This window comes from Anoplolepis gracilipes, chromosome 3 (assembly GCF_047496725.1).
Source record: "Anoplolepis gracilipes chromosome 3, ASM4749672v1, whole genome shotgun sequence".
In the NCBI taxonomy this organism is placed as follows: Eukaryota; Metazoa; Arthropoda; class Insecta; order Hymenoptera; family Formicidae; genus Anoplolepis; species Anoplolepis gracilipes.
In genome coordinates, this window is record NC_132972.1 from 14,403,754 (window position 1) to 14,426,882 (window position 23,129).

The 23,129-nt window shown below is 36.2% G+C and overlaps 1 protein-coding gene across 6 annotated transcripts in view; it reads right to left on the bottom strand.

Moving 5' to 3' along the window:
- LOC140663336 (UPF0489 protein C5orf22 homolog) overlaps window positions 1–23,129 on the bottom strand; it is a 244,223-nt gene that overhangs the window by 43,350 nt on the left and 177,744 nt on the right. For 3 of the 6 annotated variants that reach the window (XR_012046256.1, XR_012046259.1, XM_072887397.1), the window contains one exon: window positions 13,299–21,362. The exons of 1 other annotated variant lie outside the window; for it this stretch is intronic. Coding sequence is in view for 2 of the 5 variants with exons in the window: in XM_072887397.1 (XP_072743498.1) it covers window positions 21,359–21,362 (4 nt within the window). In the remaining 3 variants the exon portion in view is untranslated. Of the gene's footprint in view, window positions 1–13,298; window positions 21,363–23,129 lie in introns of those variants that run through there. 2 more of the 6 variants (XR_012046257.1, XM_072887394.1) reach the window with 2 other exon arrangements.

The window sequence follows — 23,129 nt, forward strand, 5'->3', positions numbered from 1 at the left end:
GAGAATTATCTGCTCGAAACGACAATCTGCCGGCAAGATAGCACACCAGCGGCTGTTTCGCCGCCGGAGAAAAGATCGAGAGATGGCTGAAATATCGACATGAAATCGCAATAGCAGCGAGACGGGGTCCCGATATGGCGTGTTTGATGTTCTTTTCTTGCGTTTAATGCGGATATAATATATGATGCGGAGGCGCCTATAGATTATCACCGCCGAATGTTAAGTAGCATTTATAAATACATAATTACAGTGATTAAAGCTGAAAGGTCCATAGACGCCGCCGACACGTTCAATTAACGATCAAGTGTTAATGATTATTATTCTTATTTGCGCATCTCGTGTGACCCCGATGCTCGAAAGAACCTTTTGATTTTTCGATGAAAACGTCAATGAACACGTGTATACGTCGCAGTGATCCGAGAAATTAAAATTATTAACTAACACAATTTTAATTAAAGTTAATACTTTAATCATGTAAATAAAACTGCCGAGGTTCTTACTTCATCCTTCATGAAATTCTATACTGCACGAGCAATATAAAAATATTTTGTTAGTGTTAAATAAATTATATCAAATCATATCATGAATATATTATATATCATATACTTTATATAAAAAGTAAAGCTAAATATACATAAAATCAGTTAAATAAAACATTTTTTGTAATATTTTATAAATTGTATATTTTTATGTACATATATTATAGAGCACAATAATAAAAATTTTAAATATCTGTCTCTCCTTCTCTTATGTGTTAAAATATAATATTAATATTTTCGTATAAATATAGTGTGCTGCTGAAAAAATTTTGAAAAATTTATTAAAGACGATCCTTGTTCTATTAACCTGTAATATTAAAATATTAATATTACTAAGACATTTATTAATTACATTTACTTTACGTCATATATATTATATATTATCTGTATTTTTATATTTTCATAAAAATGTAAAGAAAAACACTTTAAACAAAAAAAAAAATTAGACTATATACAAATTCGAAGTAGCGCGACATGAGAACCCTTCGTTTCGATTTTTTTGAAAGCGGCGATGGACAACAATAATGCGAGATGGTACCAAACTTCCTCGCTTCAATGGTGCCGATTGATATCGAATTTCAAGACCGCGTGAGATCGGCGGTCGAAAGAGAACGGCGAACGGGAGGAAGTCGTGCAAAGGCACGCACCACGCGCGCGTGTGGTCCATCAATCATGTTGTTCCCGGCGACAGGTGGACACTGGGGTCGATGGAGACCCCACATAATTGGGAGAATAGTGCCGGTTTGCTGGTCGACCGGGCACACGGTCATTTATCTTGTCGCGATCGAGCGCCTATCGACGGTTCGGCCCGATTCGAGTTAACGCCCGTGAAATCGCGTGTCGCCCGTTTCGGAAAATCAGCCTCGTTCGATCTCTCGAGGCTGCATATACAGGACACTGGCGCCCGTGATCGATACCGCGCCGCCGCCGTTTTCCTGTCGCAGTTACACCGCTTCGCCCGTGTACCTCGTAATTGGAAACAAATACAGATATCATTGAAATCATGTTCGCGCGCGTAGATATTCATTCAAAATATTTATATGCCGGGATATGCTAGAGTTTCTCTCCGTTGTGCTTGTTTTAGGTACAATGTTTCTAATTTTCTTCTTTCCTCGGGTACTCTCAATTTTCCAGATTTTATCCTCTTCCTGATTTATTATCACTTTTAAAATATATAAGCGTTATCGAGAAAAAACCAAACTATAATGGATAATGATTATTATAACAGTAATCATATGTTTATTTAGTAATCGTATATTTATGCGCTGGATCAAATGACAACATATATTACAATTAGAAATTATTTGAATAAGGAACTATAATGAGCAATAGATGAAAAACGAGCAATTTTATATTTTATATTATTATTAAAATTTTTAGCAATACAATTTTTCCATAAAAAATAATAAATTAATCTCTTGATCAAGGACTGATTCAGGGGATCACGGGATGCAACGGGAAACCATAATAGCGGTTTTCGAGAGAGACGAGACCCGTATACCCGTCAAGTAATTCAACACTCGAGATATCTTCCTGTTCTTTACTTCGTCGTATAATCGTCTTTTTTTCGTTCTCGTATGCTCTTGTAGTTCCGATCTTCTTTTACTGTCGTCGTCGCCGACGACAAGGCCTCCCCTAGACGGCATCTAGTGTCACTGACTAAAAAAAAATCCGCCCGACGGATGAATCCCGTCCTATGAGCGCTACCGATCCCAAAAATAATCCTTCAGTTTGGTCTGGCGCATTACCTTCTTTTTTTTTCTTTTTTTTTTTTTTTTTTTTTTAGTCAAAACTTGGTTGTTCGCAATACTTTATCCCCAAAGCATCACGGCATATTTTTACACTTTACCGCATGAAGTATGTGAATGATGCAATATCGTACTTGAGTGAGAAGATATCAGTTGTAAATATAATTATATGTATTACTTTTTTTTTAGAAAAAGACTGTCTAATGCTAGAAAAAAGTTTTCTAAAATTTTCAAAAAAAATTAAATAAGAAATTTTTCAGGAAGAGTTCTCCAACTATTAGAAGCAAAGTTGGTTACGTATTTAATTAGAATGTATGATAAGATTTGATTGAAAATTATAATCAAAAAATTGTTGGTTCCAAAATTAAGTTACATATTAATTTGTAATCAATTCGTCGTCGATGCAATCGATTAATAATTATAGATCCGTGTTCTGTATCAAATTAGCTAGTTTCACGAGATCGTAGAAAGAAAATAGAAAGAGAGAATATGCTAAACTTCAATTGAGCGGCGAGAACGATGCCGTCAAAGGGAACCGGAATAACTGACATCTAGATACGATCGTTCAACTGTGCTATGTTATCTGCATTTGAATCTCAAATCGCTTCTAGGTATCAGAAATCGTGAAGAAGAAACGTTGAAAACCTTTGAGCCGGCGCGCTCCAAGGGCTATGACCAACGGGCAAAGCGGCATGTCACGACAAATACAGCTACTTTTCCAGCTCTTCTTTCTCCATTGCTGTTTTCTGTCTCTCTTCTCACAAGATTGTCTCGATCGTGAAGGTATCGAAGCACCGCGAGATCGTATCTGAGTATCTCGATGGCGGTTTCATCGTCGATGTGGTAACATTAACCAAGTTTTTTATCTCTCGATCCAAGAACATCATTGAGAACTTTTAATCTTGAGTGTTTGTCGTATTAATATTTGATTAGCCGGATAATTCCTCATTTGATTTCGCATGCAATAAAATTCGTAAAAATTAATAATATGAAAAAAAACAACTATTTTCTGTAACATAATTTACTTTCACTTGTATTATATGTGTCAAAGAAAAAATAATTTGCCTTTTCTAAAAAAAATTTTTTTATACTTAAATATATTAATCTCGTATTATTTAGATATATAATGGTATAAATTATTTTGCCATTCACATGTTGGAGAAGATAAAATCGCGTTCACTAAACGTCGCCAGGAATCGCTTTGCTACAGGATCGTGAACGAGAGAGATCTTTCGAAGTCTTTGAACGTCAACGACCCTGTCTTTTACATATTCATATCCCATCGTCAAATCTCGATAAAGCAATTCAAGTACTAATTCTCCCGTTGCATCGCTGCACTTCCACTCACTGAAACAATCTTTCTTACCGATTTTTTAATGGACGTTTGAGAGCCTCGTTGCATCGCAGATCAGTATACGAATTATGCGCGATATAAAAATTACAAAAGAGAAGAGAAAAAGGTTTCTCTGGGGCAGCTGACTCATTTCCATCTCTTTCGACTGTCCAAGGATCTCGGACACTTCATGTATCCCCTTCGTTAGAAGAGCTGTGTTTATCCACGTGTGACTACGAGTGAAATCTTTAACTGTGGAATAAGATGTTTTTTTTAAACTGAAGAGATGATTGTTGTCCAAAAAAAGAATTCCAAATGACTCTGACGCAATCTGTGAATACGGAATTATTTTTAAAATATGTGATATATCTAATTGCGTCGAGACCGAAAACCTTAATTATATCAGAATCTTATCAAGTGTATGTCTTGCAAAATTCTGTTGAGAGTTGAAAAGAATATGATTACTTTTATTAATTTGAAAATATACATAATTCACTGTAAAAGAAAATTCAATATTAATATATATTATAAAATTAAGAAAAACAATTGCAAGAATCATAATGTAATTTAGTCTATTAATCACTGTTGAATAATTAGTAACTATTGCGAATATAATTTAGAGTCATGCTTCAATCTTTCAAATATTTGTACATTATTTGTATTATAAGCATCTTTAAAAAAAAAGATTGTGACCAATAAAGAAATGATACTGCCTTATCTCAACGCGATATAAAAAGCAAATTATATTATAAAAAACTCATTGTGTCCGTGATATGAATATGTACATTTACGTAAAAAGGAGATATTATTTTTCTTTTGTACGAGATTCTTCCGAGACAGCATGCAATAATTTTAATCTTTGTCCATCGTCGTAATAGTGGTGTTCCGAGTTCTCCATCTGTCAGGACGACAAGCACTCCTAATTTCGGCAAGGGGAAAGATTCCCTTCTTCGTATCCATTTCAAAGGACAATGGTCCAGCAGTGTCTTTGTGCGATTCGCAATGGAGTGCTCGGATTGCCGTTGATTACTGACAAATAGCACCGTGGCCGGAGAGCAACGCCAAGAAAGATGGAAACAAATTTGAAGAAAGGCAGAACGAAAAGGATCGCTATCAATCACAAAGACAATGAAAAGCATGTGGCAGATTCCATTCACCGATTGTCATACGAAGCTTGTATATACATAGACGGTCCGCGTAACAAGTGCTTGCATTTTATACATCACCTCTCATTGTGCTATTATCGTAATAAAGTTTCAGGTTTACCGTCACTATCAATCGATAACGTTCAAAACTTGTTGCTCGATATACTCTACAACAGAAGTTTTACGTAAAAGTTAGCGGTAAGTTTCCTATTATTTACAAAAGTGAAATACGATAATTTCATCATATAATGAGCTTGTTTAAAATGAAAATTTTCAAATAAAAATGGAAATATTCAAATATAATCGATGATTAAATCAATATAGAGTGCAATATTCTCATAGAAAATAATTCTTTCATCATTTATATGTGTAAAATTGCATCAAAAGATTTAGATTAGAACAGTAAAAATATACTGCTGCAGGCCATCTGCTGCTCAAATTTTTTGAACTTATTTGAAATCGCATCATCAGCTAGACAACGAGGAATCTAATATGTTCTACTAGATTTTCACGGTGATACGATGGGCTCATGTTCACGGCTCATGTTCCTGAATATTATTTTACCTGAAACTGTGAGTGAAAACGAATTTGATGTCCTGAGGCGACTTGGTTTCCGATTACATTTTGATCTTGTCGAGATGTCAAGAGTGATATAACGTTGTGGATTAAGATCACAAGCAATTCATTTTTTACAATATTTTAAAACTGAGTGCTGAAGAATTATAAATCGCGTTATTATTATAAATTATTTTATACAAATTATATTTTAATATTAATTTTTTATTTAGTATTTAATTTAGTATTATATTTTGCATTATTACAAGAAAAAGAAAAAAATAACAATTATAATTAAATTATTTTCTTATTTTATGTTAATACTTTAAATCCCATTTATATAAATAAGAAAATTAAATCTTATTTTACTTTTATAATTTTTAATTAAAATCAATATATTACTTAAATTAAGTTATCAATTAAATGTAAATTCTTAGTTAATATAAAATTATAATTAAATTAAATTGCACAATTTTTAAAAGCGCGAAAGAGAGAAAAAGAGAGGAAGAAAAAAATGTAACATCAATTTCTGTGAAGTATTAAACAATTTCTGTTCGTCAGGAAATGTAAAAATTCAAAATCTTGCATTATAAATCCTAAAACACCAAAATTAATAAAAATTTAAAAAAATACTCCTCAAATGTAACATAACTCAACTGTTGTCAGTAAAGAAACATCGTATTTTATTTCGGACGCACTTTCACTCTTTTCTTTGGCATAGTCATCTCCTTCACATTTAAATAGCGGTTCACACTGGTCGGAGGAGCCGCAAAATTCCACTTAGTGGTTTCGTATGAACAGGTCCCACAAAATAAGAGGGCCCCACAATTGTCCACTTTCCGACGTTCGCCATCATTGCTCGTGATATATTTTCCATATAATAAGAATCTCCTTCTAATAATCAGAATCTTCTTTCCATCTTTCTTTTGCTCTCTTTCCTCATATCAATCATTCATAAATTCTACACACATATATATATATATATATATATATATATATTATTTTCGTATAACGACAAATAAGTGTTTTACTCTTCAAAAGTAAAATAAAGAAATAAAGAAAAATTTTTTACATATATCATATTCCTATTTAAATATTCTGTTTAATTATCTAATTCGTTCTTATTGATACACATGTTGTATGTTGTATAAAGATATTCATTTTTTAATTTAAATTTAAAATATAAATTGTTTATGAAATATTTGTTAGCGCATAAACAACTTTAATACGAAAGATTAGCATCGTAGCCGAAGAAAGAATAACCTCGGTATAAATATTAAAAGACGAATTCTTAGAAGAATAATACGGAGCAAAACATCCGTGCTGGATTTACGAGGCATTCCTCTTGTGCCATGGCTACGTTTATCCGCCTTTTTCGGTTCTACAGTAAAGTACGGTCATTACCACTTGTGCTTTTGTTGCTTTTACCTTCCGCACGTTTCAGCCTCTTCGCTAACTTCATTCTCAACGACGTTGGAAGAGAAGGAGAAAAGCAACAGAGCAGTCTGTGCATTTTAATTGTTTGCTATGCAGACAACTGCCATTTCAACCTTACAACCTAAACCTGACCGTTTGGCTCTTCTGGACGATTCCACCAAGATGCATTTCGGAGCCCTAGAATTAGCGTGGCGTGGGGCCTGCGATAGATTGCAGGGTTGCAAACGCCAAGACGACCGACGGAAGAAACGAAGAAGAAGAATGACCACGGAACACTCAAGTGTGGGAACGGCAAAGATTGGCCCACATGAAGCGTGAATAGTAGTGCCGGCAGGAATGAGCGATATACATCCTTTGGCATTTTTCATATATAAAATATACTTATATAAATTATATAGGACTCATAATTGTTTAAAAAGCACTTGTCAATTAAAATAACCGAAATACTTGAATCACCTAGCGTTAAAAAATAAATTTATCATGATACAGTAATGTTAAAATTAAATGAAACAGAGAGGAATCAAACGTTTATTTCTATATCTGTATTTTATCCGTAACGATAAATATTTAAAACGTCCGATAATTTATATGGGTATTAAGGTAAAAAAATTCGGTAGACTGTTACAAAGTGGTCCAGTACAAAGTACGAAGGAAGATTCGAATTCGCACACATATGAGAAACGTATAACAGCTGTTTGTTATGTGTCTGCTGCTAAATTACCGGATTTCGGGCCGTAAATCGATCTTTAAACACTGTGTAACACCGTTGCCGATGCAGCCACCGCTTCTTCGTGCTGTGGAGATATACGCGCGCGGTATTTCTGGTTTACATAATGTAAAATTGCTCTAAAAAATGTGACAGAAATGGTCGGTTATTATTTAAATTTCGGTCACACAGACTGACCCAGTTCCGGTGGCGGCTGATGGGAGCCGGTTGAAAGAAGGGCTGCAAAAAATTCCCATCGCGAAGGCCGCGACGACGTAAGAATGGCGGTTTCACTTCGTCTCGAGCAATTGCGTGTCGTGTCGGTTGAATGAAAACCTGTCGACGATGAAAGAGGTATCGATGGTCAGCCCACACGCTGACAAGCGGCGGCTTCTTCGCAGTTATATAATTTGCGTACATCGCGAGAAACGAACGGTACTTATACAGTACCGCAGACTGCGGTTGGTATCAAAAGTCGGTCGAAAGCGAAAATTCCGGTTTCAAATGTAAAATCCTGTTGAAGTCGGAGAGATTTATCCGACGTGAACAACGTGTTCTTTGATTTTCCTTATTAACGTATGTTAGCAATACATTTGCAAGAATGCGTAAAATTTAAGCTATTCACGCTAGAAATAACTATTATAAAGACTGATAATAATATTAAGATTGTGCTTTAGAGTGTCTACATTTTATACATAAAAAAATATCAGAATATATGTTCATTGAAATAATCACATCTGTAATTCTTTGATGAAGTTGAATAAACATGTTCGAACTTTGCTACGATTAAATGCATATACAATTAATATTTTCAATTTTACAAATACTTTTAAAATTTATTAAATTTATTTAATTACATATAAAAACTATTGTGTTAAAGCAATTTACCTTATTGCATTTATTGTTTAAAAATGGCATAATCTTGTAAATTATCTTATTTAAAACTATATTTAACATAAATATATATGCAATATTTTTAAAACATTCAATAAAAGAATTTAATAAAAAATTTAATTTGTAATATTAACAGAAGATACCAATTATAATATTGTAATAAGTTGAGAGAGAATAGTAACGAATAATATCAATGAAAACATCGACTTCGATATTCGTTTCTTCGTCTTAAAATCTTGTTCGTGTAATATACATTTGAAATAAAACGCAAAAAAAATAATCATAAACCACAGCACATAAAGTCTTAACTCACGTACAAGCAATAAATGAAAATATAGTCATAATAAAAAAAATATCGACGAGAATGATATTTTATTAAGTGTTCAGTATCAATCCAACGAATAAGTTTAAAAATGGGCGACTAAAAGAGACGATCGTGAAAACACGTGGTGTAAATACGTACGATAATGGGTTGTGTACAGATTACACCATGTTATAGATTGCGCTGGAAACGTTTCACAGAAAATCGATCGATAATAACGTGTCGATAACGCGAGCGTCGCAATTTCGTGCGCGCGGATTCAAATTTGCACTTGTGACAAATGACCGCAGGTCCCGAGAGCGAGTGATAAATTTCAAGTAGAATCGTCGCGGTCGACGTGCACGAGCAAGCAACCGGTTCAGGTGAGTCCGGATCATGATGATGTAAGTTTCACCGGTCGCGGAAGATCGATCGATATTGCCTGATAAATCCCATTATTAATGCGAGCGTAGCAAGAACTTGATAAATTGCTGGCACTGGGTACACGTTTAGTAGTGATGATACTACGCCCTTATACAAAACGACCCCCTCAAAGGCTGTAGAGCGATTTATTTGCTGGTTCGCCATCCACCGCGATCATCTCGTCGTATTTACACGCGTACGTATACATACTGTCCTCTTTCGTTATCGTAGAAATCGATAACGTATCCGTAGAAGATCGATATTGGAATAAACTACAACGTTCGCCAAGTCGTTTTTTGCAAGCAAGTAAGATGATAATCGCAGAGATTAATGTAGAATGTAGTTTGTTAAAAATGTATAGAAAAAAAAAGATATTGTCATTCATGTAAATTTGAATAGAATAAATAATTAAACGTAATATTATACGCGAATATTTTTAACAACTATATTATAATATACCTGACGCAAAATTTATATTAAATTATATATACAAAAAACTATGTGTATATATGGAAAATAAAAATTATCAAACTTTTGATCTCTTGCCTCACCTTGCAGCATAAACCACTTTACCATAAATATCCAGCAATCATCGTATTCACACATAATGGGACGGCTGCGCAACTAATTTCTGTACATCTCTGATAATATTTTGAGTGGCATTGCCGCAAATAATTCGTGAGCTGGCAAATAAGAGGGAATTGCGAGACAATTACCCGATATTTACACGGTTATAATTGACTCTTTCGTGCACGCGACGCTTTGTAGCTCACTTTAAAGTTGTTGAAGACCACCTTATTCGTTTCAGAAACAAAGTGGCCTGCATTCTGGAACGTCTATCGCGACGAGGGATCGCAATGAGAGAGACACATATGTATGTATCTCCAATCGCCGCCATCATTGTGGCGTGGTAGTTGCTGTTATTTCACGGCGCGGACTCCACGCTGCAGCCGGCTGCAGGTGCAGCCACCTCTTCTCACTCGATCTTTAGACATTTCGATGTGCATTGTGATCGACTGATATAATAAAACCCGTGGGAAACGGATAACGGGGCCACCTGACGGAACGCTGGCGACGATATATATTTATAGTCCTCGTATATATGTATAAAAAAAAATTTATATATATCCGTGTACATTATGTCTTGTGTCTGTATGCAAAGAGGAATCTTGTATGTAAGTATGAGAAAGAAAGAAAGAAAGAAAGAAGAATTAGTTCCGTATGCTTGTAGATTGTTGCATCAATGACATACCGTAAGATGTTATTTAAATTTTCTTATCTTCCGACATATATAACGTTTCATAGCAAATATATTAAAATGAAGATTCAACTAAATTAGAGAAAAAGATGTAAATTTAAAAGGAATGAAATATGTACACTTGTAATTGAAAATTAAAAGCATGCTTTAACAATGCTAATATAATCATCATTTGCATTGTTGCAATTATATTCATCAACTCGACAATGGGCGATGCATAGAAATAGATAATGCATACCAGATGATAGACAGATTATTAGTTACCAGATGACAGTCTATGAGTCAGTAACAATTAGAGATATCATTAACATAGAGAAACCTCTATACAATGTATGGAATTAAAGTATCATAGGGGCTGACGGGTTACCGAAGATTACAGTGTACAACGAAGCATTAAGGCAAGCCCTTTCCATGTATTCAATTCAGTATGCCACTTTTGAACTTGTAAATTAATAGTGCCGTCGTCACTAGACAGACAAGAAGAAAAAAAGTGGAAAATATTACGAGTAAAAACGACGCAGCTGCAAGTTATCAGTAGGCGAGATGTGTACATAATGACAAACCATCGCGCATATGTAATCAACAAGTATATTTCATTCGAAATAAGAAAATTTTCTATACACATATGACATTAAACTTTCCGAAATTTCCCGGAAATTTTCGTCAATTTTTCGGAATAACACGTTTACAAGAAACTCTAAGTCTGTGATCAACTAGAGTAAATTATTGATTTTCGAATGAAAAATTAAAGAAGGTAATAAAAAATAAATTGACACATTCGATTATAATATGTAAAAATAGAAAGACAAAAGAATATTAAATAGATTAGATTAAAAATGAAGAAAATCCTAATCTACTTACTGAAAAATGTCTATTTTCTCTCTCTTCTCTTATTGAGACAATTATACATTTACTAGAAGTATAAAAATTATTATTATGTAATTTTATATTCTTTATATATATATATATATATATAATGTTATATAGTATGATTTCTCTCTTTTATTTTTGTATTTTTAAAATCTTTTTATAATAAAGAATCGAAACAGTTTCGACACATTTTGCAGTTAGTACTTGTCAATTTTTTTTTCAATTGTAAAAAAAAATTTGCGACCTCACACAGCGCTGCGAGTTGAGAAAAAAAAAATTGCGAAAGATCGTTGACGGTATGAATTTTTAGTTTCACCTACGCGCTTGAATCACGAAAGCGTCACGCGTAGAACACGCATATACTCTTGGTGAGAGTATCTACAACGTTGGAAACCCTACGAGGTATTCGAATTGCCGGTTCTCAACGGGGCATCGAGGTGGTACCCTGCAGGGCACGGCGTGGTGCCACAGCACTATCATCCTGAGCTTTCACCGGCGTCATCATCATCGTCATCTGGCGGCTCTTATTCTTCCGGTCTCTGGACTTAATGGACGGATCTGTCATAACCCGTTTCAGCACCTTCGTCAGTGTCGACAATGAGTCGCAATAATGACTTGCAATCTACCGCCAAGATCATAGGCGGTGATTTCGCGGAAATAAAATCGCTAATCTCGTGGAACATTCGGGATAGAAATTAAAGTCTCAATGAAAGAACGAGCAGAGCGGCAAAAGTCATCCGCTTTTTTTCCATTACATACTTTTCATGCTTGATTTCGGTAACTAATTAGATCTCATTGTGCGAAAAAGAAATGATAATTCAAGCCTCATAATACAGTATATAAGATTCGCTTACAGTCAAAACTTCAAAAAAACCAAGAGCAGACGAAAAGATAGCAAAGTATGCAAAATATTTAATTTATCGATTTAGATTGATTTTCGTACGACATTAATAATAATAGTACCATATTTTTCATTCAGAGCAACTTTCACAATTTGCTTCATATGCTTACGTACTCGTGCGAATCGATTTCACGACAAATTACAACCACAAACGAGCGTGCAATAGATTCACAACTGTCGACGCGTATAAGAGAGCACGGCACGTTCGCTAACCGTCCCACGATTTCTCACAATCAAACGATCCTTCCGCTGCTTTCAAACGCTCCGACGCACTTTCTTCGATTAAACATCGCCCATCGCTAAGATTAATAGCCGTCACGTTGCGTTTTGCTTAACGTCGCATTCAGACGGCGGCTTGCCCGCGCACGTGTGCGTGAACACGCGTGAACGCGGTCTCCGATGTTGTTTCCTCGTATACCCACCTCTCCCAGAGAATGCTTGGAACCGCGCGCGACACAATGCCCGACAATTCCTATAAGTAAACGCGTTTACATATGCATACAAAAGCCGCAGTTTCCGCGCGACACCGCGTTGTGGCCACAAGCTGCGCTTCGACTCGCGAAAAGAAAATATCGTTGAGGAACGATGCCAGAAACGACGAAGACGACGACGACGACGACGACCGCAACGACGACGACGACGACGACGACGACGACGACAACGACGACGACGACGACGATGACGACGACGACCACTACGACTCGCGTTCACACACGTGCGTCCATAGAAATGTCGTCGGAAACCGGCGTGACGTCCATTTATGTAGCCGACTCGGATTAATGGTTCTTTCTCGGATCTCTCCTTTAGTCTCCCCTCCGAGATGCCAAGAGATGCGTAATCGAAATTCTCGTTCGATTCCTGAATGGGAGGACAATTTGCGATTGCGCAATACGTTCCTTAATGAGCGAGATTTATCCGGTATTTATATTCATGTTTTTGCGAGCACAACAAGACACAACTGGATGTTCCATTAAATCGATATAAAAATACACAACGTTAGATAGATGTCGATTGTAATGCTTCAGCTCGATGTGAACGATTTATAATTCGCGACAAAATTCAAGGCTGGATTTTGTTTAATTTTATGTATACAGAAAACACATTTGAAGAAGTAAAATATACGTATACTTAATAAAAAAATCTCATATCAGCATACACATATATATTAAAAAATTTATTACGACACAAATTATAAATAGATATATGTCCTTATAGATTAATATTTATAGTATATAAATATATTATAATAATATTTAGGCAAAAATATTCTGATGCTACTCCTAAATTAGAATCGAAAATTTATAAAACTCATAGAATTCGGGATAACGCAAAGATGCAATGATTACAAGTACAGTAACAATATTCAAAAATATCATTTTTTTAACTGAAAAATACAGCTGTTGGAATTATTTGTCATATTTTTTCATCCCTAATAACTACATAATATAATCAATCAATGACTGCTTTAACATGAAAATGTAAATAATACATTAAAAAGTCATAAATATGTATGAGACTCGATTATGCTGCTATCTAGAAAAAATGATGAACCTATTTAAATTATTATTTTCTCAATCATCGGAACGACGAGCAACCAGATAATTAACTTAAATGCTTTAATAGCTACACTAATGATAGATCAACTAATGAGATCTTCTTGAGAAGATTCCTGAATTTTGTATCACTTATTTTCAAGTGAACGGCTCTCTTTAATCTCTCACCGTGGGGAAAGTTTTCTCATTGCATCCCTCCAAGTTCAAAATGAGTATCTTACTTCTGGAACAAGCAGATTATTCATAACACCAACAAACAGTTCGTTGTTCCAATAATCGCACGATCATTTCGCATTCGCACCGCTTAATCAATAATGGTATCGCGACGTTAAATTTATCACGCACAGCGTTCATATCAATTTCGCGAGTAATTTTTATTATTTCAATAGTGAACAAGTATATGATGATTAAATTATCGTTAGATCGTTATATTCGTTATTGATTTCGCGATAATAGTTATTTGGTATCATTCCTTAAATTTAACGAATAAAAACAGAAAGATGACACATTTTTAAAAATTAAATTAATTATTAATGTTAAATTATTAAATATTAAATTGATTATTAAAATTATTTTAAATTAAAATACAATCAATAATATGTGTGTGACGCTCTATATATCAAATTAATAGTTTCCGTAAAATTAGCAAGATTGGTTCCAGGAACCATTTTACATTAATACGACATTGTATCACGTTGTTAAGGCGATGATGGCGAATAAAGTACATTACTTAACGACCTTCGCGTTTATACGATTTCCGTTGAATTTAAGGTCAGAAATTTATATATCATGACGCATATCGTACTGTTAAAACGATATAATTTATGTCTGCGTGGATTAATAGCCACCATAATTCCGAAGCCGAAATATACCGAGGCTCGTAAGTCACCGCAAGACCACTCTACACTGTAGTCACCAACGCGCTCTGATCGTAGTAGGCACAGCTCGCTGCACCGAATAAGATGCATTATTTAATGGTCGCTGTATTTGTACGATGTGCCCCGAAACGCGGAACAAGAAGCTCGCGTACCTCGCTTAGAACGCGATCAGGAGCGAAATGAACGAAGCATCCTTGGTACGGCGTCTGAATTAATAGCTCTCACAGCTCTCTACGAGCCATAAGTAATACTATTAACTCGTAGAATCTCCACGTAATCGTATCGTACGATGTACCTCTTGCGCGCACGCCTATGATTACATCAATTTGCGATGTCATATGATATATACGTCAGGTGTTGCGAGACATAAAGTCACGGTGTTCATTTATAGAGCGAGGAACAATCAGTGTTGGTCGCGTTTATTACAATGATGAAAGTTACAGGAGTGTAAGAGAAGGTGCTTAATGGAAATCTTTATTACGTGATAAATATACGTTTATATATCGATACACGGTATGAATGTAGGATAATCTCGAAAATGTTTAATGGAACACTCTAAACTGTTATTTTAAGAAAAGAAATATATTTTGCTATAATAATAAAATAGCATCATGTTTTCATTTAATGCTAGACTAGTAATAAAAGATGTACGACATACATACCTCTTGTATCTCATAAAGATCTGTCAAAAGATAGATAAAAAAAAATTGTGAGTCAACAAGAATGTGACTCAAGTTGTCACATGGTCGAGGAGATATGATTCTTCGACGACATAAACGTACTTCTCTCATGTCCTAGGATATCAATTACACCCTCGTCATAGCCCTCGGCGCGAAAATGTCATTAGAATCAATAACAGCAACTTCCCTCTCCCTCCTCCCCTTCCGCCTCTCTCCTTTATTTCCACTCAATTCGCATACGCACAATTCCACCCTCGCCGCTTCCGTTCGACCAACTTTTCCCGATGGCGATAGCATTCTAGGGAGCATTGTGTCTCGCTTCCTTGCGCAACCAAACTTTTCTCACCCTTCCTCGCTTGTCCTTCGCTTCGTTGCCGAAAGGCATGAGGGATGCGCCCAAGTATTCACCAATTTCACGAACTTGAGCGCTGCTCACGTGCTCGATTAAGGTGTCTGAAAAATTTAGACAACATTTCTTTATTACTTCAACGGGGAATCTTTGCTCTCAATCTTTTTTCATCATGTTTCTAGAAAAACAAATTTCGGAAAGCTGTGTCTAAATATTATAAATTTACAAGTGCATAGATGGAGATGATTCTATATAAAAGAATTTCATTAAAAAATCCGATAATTACATAAAAGATCTTGCATAATATGACAAACATTTTAATTAAATTTGCAGCAAACTTAATAATAATCATAATATTCTAGATATTTTGAATCTGTTCAATATATCCGGATTTTTATACATCATCACTGTGGTGCTGCAGGCGATATTCCAGCGTGGCTCGTATCGTCGATATCAACGAGCGTTTTCATTTTTCTCCATTTTTCGTCGGAACGAGGTAATATTTTCGCTACGAGCCTCGGGACTTCCTAGTCCTGTCAAGTTACTGGAAGGACACGGCAAATCCCGCGCCCGGGATCAGGAAGGGTGGTGGAAAGAGGAATTGGAGACGTATATACGGTGGCGGAAATATATACATGGCCTAGAGGGTTCAAGGATGTGCGACGTTGTCTTCCACCGGGGGTGGATTTGCCTTGGAGGAATCCGCGGTCTTCACAGAGGGAGGGAACCATCCCGTTAAGCCACCATGATTCCACGAGATAAACCCCCATATTATGTCGCGTGGGATTATGCGGAAAAGCAGCCACAAGACGCGGCGACCCGCCGTCTTTGTGTGCGCGCGTGACTCGCGGTGTATATGTATATGCAGTACAATTCTGTAGGTATATAAAGATTTTACGGGCGCGCTACGTCTCACGGAGAGATGATCGTGTCTTCTCGAGACAAAAAAAAATTTCGCCCGCGCTTCGTTGGCTACAAGAAGAAAATTAAGAAAGCTTAGGATAAGAAAGGGTGCGTACGCTTGCGCACGTACGCACCCTTTTATTATTTTTCCGCTGACGGCTTCGTGACAAACGAGCTAAGACATATTCATGCTATGAAAATATAATCTCGTAAAGACTATGTGAAATATTATGTTTATATTGATATTGTATGAAGTATCACAAAGTATATGTCTGCGTTGATTAAGTTATTAAATCATTATATTATTATAGATATAAATCATTAGACACATCGAATTGTGACGAAAAAAAAAAAAAAAACACGCATTTGCGCCTAAAGACTTTTAATTTTTCACGAATCTTTTGAAATGTCAAGTTATCGTATTATCCCCAGGATATTTGTTATATGTAATCTCGAGTTTCAAAAATCTAGCAGCCTTGTATCGCGCCAGGTTTTTAATATCCGAAGGCGAGACTCGCGTGGGATCGTTACAAAAGCAACGAAAGTATTACTTTCGCTGATGGCCGAGCATGAACGGTCCGTTTATCGGTCGAAAAAATCCACCAGTGATTCCCCATAAAGGAGTTCCGAGTATGCGAGTCGGGGGCTCGTATTTAAGGCATTTTAAGGAACCACCACATCGCTTCGACGAGTTTCCGTTGCTGTCTTCGGGGCCAGTGTATTTTTAATTAAGCCGTAAATCCAAGTGTCGCGGCCCGCCTTTATTGCGGGTCTAAACTATATCGGTCGCGCTCTTAAAAAGATGCAACACGAAACGAAATCCTTGCCGAACGATTCGCCTCGTGTTCGCGTCGCGCGCATAGAACTCTCGCCAGGAGGCGTCCTTTTTATCTCGAGCCACCCTTGGAAAGACGCGCGATGTCCTGCATCGTTCGTCGTAATGATCGGCCCCGCTGCCAGGAATGTCGTAAACAGAGTCAAGGTGGTCCGGGGGGATGATTCGTTCGTTCTCTTTTTTTTTCTTCTTCTCTTTCCTATATAAGTCAGCGCTCTTAAATTTTAATGTCCTGGATTTCATTGCCTTTTATTCTCACGCGAACGCGATCGTTAACGCGGACTCGAAGAGACACATGGAATTCGCGTAGTACACGTGACAGAACGCGCTTATGGCTTTTGGTTATCGGCGAGCCGACGTGTATGTGTATATATGTATAATTTTTTTAGATATTTTTATTTTTTAATATACCTGCGAACAACAATGAAGATGATGTTTTATCAGACTTAGCTAAAAAAAATAAATAAATAAATGAATAGTTTATAGTCGAAAAAATAAGCTACAATAAGAGATAATTTTCGATGTATAACTGTAGATTATTAGAAGCGTCTTATATCTCGAACAATGATAACAAATACATAAGATGCAATACATAAAAAATTGAAGAAAATATTTATGAGTGAGACGTTTGGAATCTGTGTTTGTTTATGCAACTCAAGAATAAAACGGTAACAAAAGACCAATGCCCTATCATTGTTGAGTCATTCTCGCATCTCCGTTAGTCACTTCGGTAAGACAGAAGAGAACAAGTCCAACGGAGAGCTCAAAGGAGAACGGAACGTCGTATAAATACAGAGAAGACGGTGAGAGGCGAGAAGGACGCATAGATACAGGTCGCATCCGTTGCAGCTCGTCGCCTTCCACTTCCATTTGAATAAAAGCAACGATAAGCACATCCTTAGAGTCGCTCGCAGTTTCTGAATTGTTTCCGCTTCTTAAACCCCCGACAAATTTATTATAATAACTACCCTTAGAGCCGGCGGATCTCTCTCGCAGTTCGCTCTCTCCGTCTTTCACCGTCGCCACCGTCTTCAAGTTCCACAGTCGTCTCTTCGTTTCTCTTTCTATCCACGTCGCCACCACTCTCACGCTGCTTCTTGGCCTGCGCACCAGACGCTTCCACCCCACCGTCTACCCTGAATGTGAATGCGCCTCTGTTGTTCGTACCCGTCCCTCTCTTCGTTGCCCTCACCCATACCACCGCCTTCGGTTTTCTCTCGCGAGGAAGAACTACTCCCTTTTCTCCGGGTAGTCGCCGGGCGAAAGGAAGGATCGCTCCCGCGAATAATGTGTTTCTCTTTTACCACGTGGCGAGAAAGCTTGGGATAACGGAGACTGGAGAAGAGCATCAGTTGCAATATTCTCAGCGCGCGAACAACGTCAAGTTTTCTGAATATTTCGAGCCGGTTTACGGTCCAGCGCGCGGCAGTTAATCATTTTACGATAATTACACGCTTTAAAGCCACGGAGTCGGATAATTCTCTTCTTATTAATCCGGCAAACTCAACTTGAAACTCACTATTTATAGAAACCGGTATAATTAAAATTGATATAACGTATGTGTATTTTATATTTAATAATATAATATAAATAATAAATATCACGTCAATAAAATATTTTATAAATTTTAGAATATCTGCGATATGTGATATATCTTACATTTTTTGCATACATATTACATAAAATTAAAACAGCAAAATTACCTGATTAAATGTATAAATATAGATTTAAAAAAAGCTATAGAGTATATATGTATATATATAGATGCAGATTTAAAGAAAAACATGCGTTCATTCTTAGAATCTCATGGCATAATAATTAATAAACAGGACGTATAAGAATAATATGTGCGTAAAACATTGCAAAATTAATTCCACAAAATATAATGCAATAAATAAAAGTTTGAGTAGCTGCAAAGACAAAAATCACGATTAATTGCAACGCTAACGAGTTAAAGCAGTTTTATACCGATTATCCGCAAAGTCTCATTTTCACAAAACGAGAGACATCGTCCGTAGAAATTTTACTGATGATCAAAATATTAAGAAAGAAAGCTATGTTTCTTCATCGAAGGAACCATCGCATCTCGACGTGATCTAAGCAGACGACCGGCAGGTACGCGCGGTTCACTCTTAATATTATCCGCAGTAACCGCCGTGTTATGGTGTCCGTAAATAGATGCTGGTCCGACGCATGTATTTTTCCGCCCCGCACCGCGGAACCACGGCCGTTGAAAACAACATCGCGGGAATTACACGCGGCAGAAGGAAGACGACGGACAAAGTGGAAGCCGACGGAGAAGAGAAAAAGAATGAGAAAGAGAGAAAGAGAGAGAGAGAGAGAGAGAGAGAAACGAAGCGGAAAGAGGCCCTGAAGCGGGCGGTTGCTTCGCCTCGCCATGGTATTTACGACGTCATTTCCTCGCTGACTGTCAATAATTTCCCTAGGGGATGCGCGGAAGACACTATTGCGTCTCGCGTGCCTCCGCCGCGCGTCTTCGGACGCAGCTAACCGTCGTCTTTCTATCCACCTATCTCTTGCCCGCGTCACTTTTTCATCTCTCTTGTTTCATCTTTGGAATTGAAAAGACGTCGAAAATAAAGCCAGCCAAAATGTAATATCGTATAGATGAGAGAAATGTGTTAACGGCTCGTCGATAGAGCTCGAGAGATTGATTATGCGCTTTCGGTAATTTACTTCTACGCACGATACATGCTCATTTTCCTCAAGTCAGCTTCGACATTTAAATGTCGAGACATATGAGCGAGAATTACAGGCACTTATTACTTCGATCAATCTAATCTTTTGAATTAATGACAATCTTGTTAATCCTAGATTTAATTATTCACCTTGCGACAGGTACTTTCCATTAAATAATGCACATGTAAATGCATTAAAAATCATACGGTAGTAATTATAATTAATACACGCGCAGATTTAAATATGCTATGTAATCATACTATTTCTCTCAATCATCGAATAATATATGGCTAGAACAATTAAATAAGGCAGGGAAAAAGAAGGAATATCTAACTATATTGTCCTGTTTTAAAAATGTGGATATTACTAAGATAAGCAAGAATAATATATAAATATATGTATATTAGATTAAAGAATAGTTGTAAAAATATAATGATTGAGAAATTAAAAATATATATAGTTATATGTAATAATCGTCGAATAGACGTGTATTCTATTATCCTATTATTTATATTCTATTTTTCGCTGTAATTTCAATTTCATAAAGATAAAAATCAATAAATGTAGAAATTTATGATCCTGATTTAATACTGTGATTGACGCGACAAATCATTTTGCCGATAAAACACACGTTCGTTTTATTAACTTTTATAATTACATGATAATTATGTACTTAACTTGCATGTATATCGACCAGTCTGCGCGCCTCTAGTTATTATGCTGCGAGCCCCTTTAAAAACAGTTAAACGCAGGGAAACTGCAGCTTCAAGAACCAAGACAGCGCGTTGCCTAATGAAGCATCTCCTTTAACTAATTTACAATCAGCGCTTCCTCCCGCGCCGGTCGAGACGTGGACGACCAGCGAGATGTCGGAGGGGTTCGCGCGGAGAAGGAAGCGAAGCGGAGGAGGACAAGTACCTAAGTTCCGTACTTTCTCTGTCCCGAGATTATCGCCGCCTCCGTGACCCAGAACTCTTTAATTTTCGCCATCGATACCGTAGCATCCTCTTTAACTCATTAGACTCAATCAATTATACGGGTGTACGATTACTGTAGACGCCTTTCCCTTTCTCATTCTCACTCTGTCCCCCTCTCTGTTCTTCCCCTCCCCGTCTCTGCCGTCTCTCCTGTGTTGTCCTGTTCAACAACCCCGTCTTAATCCCTCGACCGAGACCCCGAGTGGTATTCCGAGATACTAGGGTTTACCAAGGTAAACCTCTTAGCGTTTCGATGCCATGGGAAGTCAAGGTCGCGAGACACGTGACATGGCGCGTCGCGTCGCGATCTGTCGAGTTTCGGAGAACCTGGCGAACGATATTGGCCGAATCGCCTGCATGGTTTCAAACACTCCTACCTGCAACAAAAAGAGAGGCAGTACGTTAATAAACTTCACGAAAGACATTTAAAATAAAATATTTGTTCTTGACATCTTATACGTATATAATAAATTATAATATTATTCATATTATATATTATATTATATTATAACAATTTATACATCGCGTCCTATGTTTGATGTGTAGAAACTCTACAGCCAAAATATCTTGCATATCCATATATTATACGTACATAATGCACATCTTTTTTTAATGTTTTGCATTTTATAAAAATGAGGACAATTATATAAAATTATATAACATTTAATAATCGCGTATAACACAAGACAATTTTCATACATTTAACATATATATTAACATAGAAGTTATATATAATATATACTTTCAAAACTAATAATAAAATATATTTTTTTTTAAATTACAATCAATGATGAATATTCCAGTTTTAATTGAAATAAAAAAATTAAGCAAAATATTATTGGGTAAAGATATTGATTTCTTCAGCAAGACTAAATCAACGAGCAGTAAAGGTATTCTCGATCTATAACATGCAGCCTGGCTTTGTTATCCCAATTTAATGCATACACAGACATCTGAAAAGGCGTTACAGCAGGGTGGCCCATTTGTTCTCTACATGTCCAGGGCCGTAATGTCATACGATAAGATGTGGATAGCACGGGTCGCCTAGTGTGTTAGCCGGCAGTTAAAGCTTTATCGCCGTACATCTCGTGTTATTCGTCAAGGCGTGACGAGTGGGTGGAATTTTTATGTCTTTGAACTGGCAGCGTTTCTCTTCCCTTCCAAAATCGCTTAAACAAAACTCGATAAGTTAACATCGAAACGCCACTATAGACGACCATTACGATTAACTTGATGAATTGGACACTTGAACACTGAAGCGATGAGCACCGACGAGCTTGATGCAAACAAATTAATTTAATGGTTATCGATTTCACACATGTGATAACAGCATAATATACATGTGCTATTTATTCGGTGAATTAGGAATACTTATTAATGAAATCGCACAAAAATGTATATACTAATAAACTTGGATTTTTATACTTTAATAAAGCTAAAGGTTTTAGCTCGAACTATAACCTTTTTGTAAACAACATTTTTTCAGATTCAAATTAAAAAATTAACAAAATTTTTAGAATTAATTAAAACGTAGCCATTATCATATAATAATATCGAATTTCTTATTTAAATAAAATATATATATATATATATACAAGTATGTATATTATATTATACTAATATGAATAAATCTTTATAATTATTAACTTGTCTTTTTTACGTTTTGACTGAGATAAATATTTTATAAACAAAACTAGATTATTGAAATGTATTACTCTTATTGTCTTTATATCAAATAGGCTGTCAAAAAGGCTTTAAAAATTTAGAAAAAGTACATGAAGAAATCGTACTAAGGAAACAGGCGTGGTAGAAGAAGAACAGTGTCGACGCGATTCGTGATATTATGCAGGACAGAGTGGCAGGAAACGGTGTAACATCAGCCATAGGCTCCATGTACGAGGGTGGAATATGCTTAACGTTAATTTGTACGATAAAAGAATTATTGATTTTTACTTAGGCGGCCCAGTCAAGGGTGAGAGAGAGAAAGAGAGAAAGAGAGAAAGCAAGAAAGAATGCATGGATAGGGGAACCTTGCTTTAAAGTAGAGATACTAATGAGACACCTTTAACGCATCGTTATGCTATCTCACGATTGGAACCTTAAATTGAAGATGCTATTCGCTTATACACGAACGTAGAGAATAT